The 7942-nt window shown below is 41.3% G+C and overlaps 1 protein-coding gene and 1 pseudogene across 1 annotated transcript; both read right to left on the bottom strand.

The window, feature by feature from the left end:
• Positions 1-413: 413 nt before the first annotated feature.
• LOC112230659 lies at positions 414-2364 on the bottom strand (annotated as a pseudogene).
• Positions 2365-3964: 1600 nt separating this feature from the next.
• On the bottom strand, positions 3965-5960 carry LOC121841688 (transcription factor HES-7.1-like). The gene is made up of 3 exons (XM_042311622.1): positions 5800-5960; positions 5388-5483; positions 3965-4621 (listed from the first exon to the last, which is right to left on the bottom strand). Exons 1-3 carry the CDS (start codon positions 5842-5844, stop codon positions 4109-4111), a joined length of 654 nt encoding a protein of 217 aa, XP_042167556.1. The 5' UTR covers positions 5845-5960; the 3' UTR covers positions 3965-4108.
• Positions 5961-7942: the final 1982 nt, after the last annotated feature.

Raw genomic sequence — 7942 nt, 5'->3', positions numbered from 1 at the left:
AATACATTACGGATTAAGATACCATTGAGACAATGTTTTTAAAGGAATGTGTTTTATTTGTATTTCAACATACAGGCCTATCTATCTGGAAAAACAAAGGAACAAGTCCCAGAATAAATTAATGTAGAAAAATAGACAATATATCAGAGTACTATAACTTATACATAGTACATGTTGTAATACTAAAGTATAGGGAAATTGTACAATATTTCGAATTCATATATTCTTTGAAGTACCACATTGTCATATCACTGCAAATCTATGGAGTCCCTGAGTCCAGTGTTTACAACACTGTATGCATTTAAACACCATAGCAACCTCAGCAGCAAAGGATCTGGCATCCTGGTTATCAGTTCATAGGATATTAGAGTTGTTTTACAGTTCAATATCCCAATGCAGGGTCCTCTGCTAGGTCAAGGCCAAGGCCTCCACACAGACTGGCTGCCTGGGAGGTTCTGGGATTGGGCTTCTTTGTCAGCGTGTCTGTGGGGCAGCTGGGGAGGTTTGGGATCTCCATGTCGGAGTGGAGCTCTGTGAGCATGAGACAGATGTCTCCTGTAGTCTTCACAAAGCTGTTGTCTGTAGTGGGACTCCTGTATCTTCATCAGGTGTGAGGACTGGTGGCACATTGTATTGGGCAGAGAGATGGAAGAGTGGGCTTTAGCCGGAACTTCGGTGTTCATACAGGCATGGCTGTTCAGCCGAGCAGAGAAAGTAGAGTTCAGTGCTGCCTCTAGCTGCAGGCCCTCCCCTTCCTGCCCCAGGAAGTGTGCAGCTCTCTGCAGGCAGCCTGAGAAGCCATCCTGGAAGGAATGTTGATTTTCTCCATATTCAACTTTCTTCCTGTCCCCATCTCCAGTGTTCTGGAGAAAGAGAACAGTGTTCCAGGATCTCAGCTTTCTCCACTCTACGCTGAGTCACACCCTGTTGGCGAGAAAGAGAGGGAAGATTAATGCACAGTCATGCTATACTTCTCAGAGGAGCTGACACCTGTATGAGCTGCATTTAGAGCAGAGTCAAGTTAGAGGTGAACTTCATACCTGATGTAGTGGTCCCTGCAGCAGTAGGGTTCTCAGGCTCTCCAGACTGTGATTCATTCTCTCTCTCCGACGTCTCTCCACCTGAGGCTTGAGGAGCTACAAGAGAAAGATGAAAGGAGATCAGACCAGGGAGATTAGACCAGTGTCTCTGGTACACCATTGTATCTGAAACAGTCACTTTGTACAACAGTAAGGGCTCCTAAAACCTAAATCTATGTACATGGTAGGACTAGCTCCATAGGTACATTTTAGGAACACATTTTTATTCCAATTTAAATAAAAAGCTAACAACAAAATAGGCCTACATGTTTGAATTCAAATCGATTTTGATTTACGAATATGTATTGCAGATATACTGATAAATATAATCACAACAAAGGTTAAAATCTTACCATTCTGTCAATTTTCCTGTTCTCTTTTTCCCCAAGTGGTTTCATCTTTGTTAATCAACAAGCTGCTGTTGTCCTTCATCCAGAGGTCTGAGAATGTCCAGATATAAATAATCAAGAAGAACAGTAGTATTTCTCTGTGCTGTGTCACTGAATCTGGCATTCTGTCTCTGAACGACTTTTAAGTCCATAGGAATACGAGGTGACTTTGTACTCCTCCCATTGCCACCGGTAGCCCAACCCTGAGCTTCCCGGCACACGCCTTGTACTGTTGAAATACAGTAGAGTAGCCTGTATAAGTTATAAATGTCATATGTCCCATAATTGAATTCGTGGAAGTCAGGATAGTCATAAAAAGGATAAATAGCATAATGGGGTGTACCAATCTGTAGGCCTATTGAAACCAATCTGTAGGCATATTGAAACATGGCCAACGTAACCCAGTGAAGTGATGAAAGTAGTTGGTTTAAGTTAGTTTGACACAGATCATTGTCATGCTTTCTCATGGTGTCCCAGGTTTAACAACTTGTATATTTATTCGATTTATTTTACTAGGCCGGTCGGTAAAGAACAAATTCTTATTTTCAATGATGGCCTCAGGTTAACTGCCTGTTCAGGGGACGAGAGGTTCGTACTTTGTCAGCTCGGGGGTTTGAACTTGCAACCTTCCGGTTACTAGTCCAACGCTCTAAACACGAGGATACACTGCAGCCCCATGAAATTGTGCTTCCGTAGAACCCATCACATCCGCAGTAAAACCCCTGGGCACGTGTGTTAAAGCGCTAACAAAAGGCACGCGTATTGTAATTATAACAATGGAGGTGTAGGCGAGAGTCGACGAGTCTCCAGTGTGACACGGATTTACAAATTAATAAGTGACACCTCAGCCTCTCAAACACAGACAGGCACACGCACAGCCACAAGGTATTGCCCATTCCAATTGGCACAACCTTTTACGCACAGAACCAACACGCGCTTCTGACTTTGTTAGTGGATGAATATTGCTTTAATACAATTGACTATTATACTATTATTTAGATTTAATTATATTGTTATATTAGCCTATGTTAATTAACATTTCAGAGGTCAATGTGTGCGCGTGAGAACTGGGAACCTGGGAATGCTCCACCAGGCAGTCGGTGGCGGTATTTGCCTAATGATGTACAATTTCTAACAGGTAATAAAGAACAAACTGTTGTCTATCCTACACCTTTTCCCAAGGGAACAATCTCAGGACAATTTCCCAGTGTATCACATCAGGGACCATATATGATTTTGGTCTCCTCATTTTCTTGGTTTGTCAATATAACTATTTCAGGTTAATGGTTATATAAAAAAAAAGCGGCCTATATTGAGCCACATGCTGTAAAAGGTACTTCGTCTTATAAGGTTGTGTGAATTTATAATATTGTTGGAATTAGTTGAGATTCCATCACAGAACATTCTAATAACCGAATAATATGGTGATATAGATAAATATATATCCTGTTTAAGAAATATGTATTCCGTCCTAGACTTAAATTAATCGGATCTAGTCAGACTATTTTTAATAGCCACACATTGTAATTGTACTGGGAATGAACCACATTTGTTAAATATTATTAGCTTAGACTTACTAATATTAATTCATGTTAATTACGTTGGAATTCGCTTTCAGACTATAGGTTACTCTCGATATTTGAGAGTAAATCGTTCTATTGGTTTAAACGTTCCTTACACCAAGGCTGTCCCACTGCTGTTTTAGGCATCATTTGTTATAAAGCCTATATAAAATATACTTCGGATAAAAAAATACGTTTTTTTCAATTTAGGAAAAATATATATTTTACCATGAACCTCTGAATAAAATGCTTAGGAATGAATGATTAATTCCTATATTCCAAGAAGTAGAGGAGGACATCATTTTTCTAAGTCGAGAGAAACCCCTTGTTTCCGTCATTCCGCATTCTCTCGGGTTGTAAAAAAGGCCCTAAAAACCTTCGTTTGAGTTTGAAGTGTGATTGGAGGTCGCTGTCTCTGAACCCTTTGCTCTTCTTGACCGGGAGGTAACAGTTGTTAAAGCGCGTGGTCTCTTCGCACCTTTGACTTAAACACACACATGCCAGCTATCAATGAAATGAAAATCTATGAAAACTTTGCAGTACTTTTAACTGGCATCAGAACGTGACAACTTGAGTTGGTTGAATGGTAAATAAGTCATTTAATTATTGAATGTCTGGCTGAGAAAGCAGATGACAACAATAACCCAAAACAAATTTGACACTTTAATACATTACGGATTAAGATACCATTGAGACAATGTTTTTAAAGGAATGTGTTTTATTTGTATTTCAACATACAGGCCTATCTATCTGGAAAAACAAAGGAACAAGTCCCAGAATAAATTAATGTGCAAAAATAGACAAGATATCAGAGTACTACAACTTATACATAGTACATGTTATAATACTAAAGTATAGAGAAATTGTACAATATTTTGAATTTATATTTTCTTTGCAGTACAACATTGTCATATCACTGCAAATCTATGGAGTCTCTGAGTCCGGTGTTCACAACACTGTATGCATTTAAACACCATAGCAACCTCAGCAGCAAAGGATCTGGCATCCTGGTTATCAGTTCATAGGATATTAGAGTTGTTTTACAGTTCAATATCCCAATTCAGGCTCCTCTGCTAGGTCAAGGCCAAGGCCTCCACACAGACTGGCTGCCTGGGAGGTTCTGGGATTGGGCTTCTTTGTCAGCGTGTCTGTGGGGCAGCTGGGGAGGTTTGGGATCTCCATGTCGGAGTGGAGCTCTGTGAGCATGAGACAGATGTCTCCTGTAGTCTTCACAAAGCTGTTGTCTGTAGTGGGACTCCTGTATCTTCATCAGGTGTGAGGACTGGTGGCACGTTGTGCTGGGCAGAGAGTTGGAAGAGTGGGCTTTAGCCGGGACTTCGGTGTTCATACAGGCATGGCTGTTCAGATGGGTAGAGAAAGTAGAGTTCAGTGCTGCCTGCAGCTGTAGGCCCTCCTCTTCCTGCCCCAGGAAGTGTGCAGCTCTCTGCAGGCAGCCTGAGAAGCCATCCTGGAAGGGATGTTGCTTTTCTCCAGCTTCTCCTTTCTTCCTGTCCCCATCTCCAGTGTTCTGGAGAAAGAGAACAGTGTGTTCCAGGATCTCAGCTTTCTCCACTCTACGCTGAGTCACACCCTGTTGGAGAGAAAGAGAGGGCAGATTAATGCACAGTCATGCTATACTTCTCAGAGGAGCTGACACCTGTATGAGCTGCATTTAGAGCAGAGTGTCATATATATATATATATGTAAACATTCATACACATAGCTCATATATTATACAGCGCCAAGCCAAACCGCCTGACTCAAGTCATCTTACCTACCCCTGTTAAAACAGGAACTAGCTCACACAGCCAGCAATAAAACTACCCCCCTAACACTATCCCCTCAGCTTTGTTGTCTCCCGACCCCAGGAAACAAAGACATTCCATCGCAAGAACACATACACCCAGCCATAAAACTGACCCCCTCTGTTCTCCTGTGTCAGATTTCCTGACACACAAATGTCTCCTTGTATAAACACACATCTCACCCCCTCTACTGGTCGGGAGCTCAGAGAACAAGACTCTGCTGTGCACCAATGGGGCCCGCTCTGGCTAGAGCAAGGCCTGCCTCCAACCCTTTGTGACCAGTCAGAAGACCAAAACGACAAGACTCTACCTACTTTATTCTATGTATAAAAATGAATGTAACCTTTGTATAAGGCCTCTTTTTCACCTGACTCCTTGCCGAGTTATATGAACTAGATCCGTGCACATAAAACTGCGGGACAAGATATCTTTGACTCATTAAAACTGTCTTTTGTTACAACTGAAATCCACTCTGTCCAGCGTCCGTGATTTGGTCTCAACTCTCCAATATATAAACACTAACAAGAGTCAAGTTAGAGGTGAACTTCATACATGATGTAGTGGTCCCTGCATCAGCAGGGTTCTCAGGCTCTCCAGACTGTGGTTCATTCTCTCTCTCCGAAGTCTCTCCACCTGTAGCTTGAGGAGCTTCAAGAGAAAGATGAAAGGAGATCAGACCAGGGAGATTAGACCAGTGTCTCTGGTAAACCATTGTATCTGAAACAGTCACTTTGTACAACAGTAAGGGCTCCTAAAACCTAAATCTATGTACATGGTAGGACTAGCTCCATAGGTACATTTTAGGAACACACTGTTATTCCAATATCTGTTAACAACCTGAGATCAGACAACAAGCTATGAACAAAATAGGCCTACATTTTTTTAGTTAAAATCGATTGTTATTGACCAATAGGTATTACAGATATGCTGATGAATATAATCACTTCAAAGGTTCAAATTTTACCTTTCTGTCAGTTTTCCTGTTCTCTGTTCTCCCAAGTGGTTTCATCTTTGTTCATTAACAAGCTACTGATGTCCTTAAATTGTGTATTTTTAAAGAGGTCAGAGAATGTCCACATGTAAATAATCAAGAAGAACAGTAGTATTTCTCTGTGCTGTGTCTCTGAAGATGAGACTCGATATGGCATTTCTGTCTCTGGGCGACTTTTAAATTCATAGGAATAGGAGATGACTTTGGACTCCTCCCATTGCCACCGGTAGCCTATCCCTGAGCTTCCCCGCGCCTTGTACTGTTGAAGTTTAGTAGAGTAGCCTTTACAAGTTATACATGTCATACAAAGTGAATTCGTGGAAGAAGTCAGGATATTCACAAGAAGGATAAATAGCATAATGGGGTTTAAAAATCTTTAGGGCTATTGAAACGGACTGATAGCCAATGTAACACAGTGAGTAAAGATAGCAGTTGGTTGAAATTATTTAGACATAGCTCATTGTCTTCCTTTCGGACGCTGTCCCACGTTTAACAACTTGTGTATCAAAGAGGACCTCATGGTGCTTCCGTAGAATCCATCACATCCGCAGTAACACCCGTGGGCATGTTTTCGAAAGCGTTAACAAATGGCACGCGTATTGTAATTACGAGAGAGGTGTTGGCGAGAGTCGACGAGTCTCCAGTGTGACACGGATTTACAAATGTATTAAGTGACACCTCAGCCTCTCAAACACACAGTCACACGCACAGCCAAAAGGTATTGCCCATTCCAGTTGCCACATAATTTTACGCACAGACCCAACACGTGTTTTTGACTTAGTTTAAAAAAATGTACCCTTTATTTAACTAGGCAAGTCAGTTAAAAAACAAGTTCTTATTTACAATGACAAACTACAGGGGATTAACTGCCATGTTCAGAACGACGTATTATTTTACCAAGTCAATGAGCCAGCAACATTCCGGTTGTCAGCCCAACGCTCTAACCACTAGGCTACCTGTCGCTAGTAGATGAATATTTCTTTAAACTATTACATAGATACTATTATTTAGATTTCATTATATTGTTATATAAGCCTATGTTAATTAACATTTCAGATGTCGATGTGTACCGGTGAGAACTGGGAACTGGGAACCTGACAGTCAGTGGTGGCTTTTGCTAAATTATGTACAAATTCTAACAGGTAATAAAGAAGACATTGCTGTCTATCCTACACCTTCTACCAAGGGAAACAGCTCGGGAGTGTTTCCCAGCGTATCACATCAGGGACCATATAGATGAATTTGGTCTCCTCATTTTCTTGGCATGTCAATATAACTATTTTTTTATTTATTTTTATTTTACCTTTATTTAACCAGGTAGGCAAGTTGAGAACAAGTTCTCATTTACAATTGCGACCTGGCCAAGATAAAGCAAAGCAGTTCGACAGATACAACGACACAGAGTTACACATGGAGTAAAACAAACATACAGTCAATAATACAGTATAAACAAGTCTATATACAATGTGAGCAAATGAGGTGAGAAGGGAGGTAAAGGCAAAAAAGGCCATGGTGGCAAAGTAAATACAATATAGCAAGTAAAACACTGGAATGGTAGTTTTGCAATGGAAGAATGTGCAAAGTAGAAATAAAAATAATGGGGTGCAAAGGAGCAAAATAAATTAATTAATTAAAATTAAATACAGTTGGGAAAGAGGTAGTTGTTTGGGCTAAATTATAGGTGGGCTATGTACAGGTGCAGTAATCTGTGAGCTGCTCTGACAGTTGGTGCTTAAAGCTAGTGAGGGAGATAAATGTTTCCAGTTTCAGAGATTTTTGTAGTTCGTTCCAGTCATTGGCAGCAGAGAACTGGAAGGAGAGGCGGCCAAAGAAAGAATTGGTTTTGGGGGTGACTAGAGAGATATACCTGCTGGAGCGTGTGCTACAGGTGGGAGATGCAATGGTGACCAGCGAGCTGAGATAAGGGGGGACTTTACCTAGCAGGGTCTAGTAGATGACATGGAGCCAGTGGGTTTGGCGACGAGTATGAAGCGAGGGCCAGCCAACGAGAGCGTACAGGTCGCAATGGTGGGTAGCATATGGGGCTTTGGTGACAAAACGGATTGCACTGTGATAGACTGCATCCAATTTGTTGAGTAGGGTATTGGAGGCTATT

This window comes from Oncorhynchus tshawytscha, linkage group LG33, assembly GCF_018296145.1.
Source record: "Oncorhynchus tshawytscha isolate Ot180627B linkage group LG33, Otsh_v2.0, whole genome shotgun sequence".
In the NCBI taxonomy this organism is placed as follows: Eukaryota; Metazoa; Chordata; class Actinopteri; order Salmoniformes; family Salmonidae; genus Oncorhynchus; species Oncorhynchus tshawytscha.
This window is presented reverse-complemented; position numbering and strand designations above follow the sequence as displayed.

Excerpts from the sequence above, each read along its gene's own strand:
- LOC121841688 (XM_042311622.1), bottom strand. The coding sequence starts at position 5,844 with ATGAAACCACTTGGGAGAACAGAGAACAGGAAAACTGACAGAAAG. Across the intron at positions 5,484-5,799 it reads ACAGGAAAACTGACAGAAAG|CTCCTCAAGCTACAGGTGGA; the intron begins GTAAAATTTGAA and ends TTTCTCTTGAAG. Across the intron at positions 4,622-5,387 it reads TGCAGGGACCACTACATCAT|GGTGTGACTCAGCGTAGAGT; the intron begins GTATGAAGTTCA and ends TCTCTCCAACAG.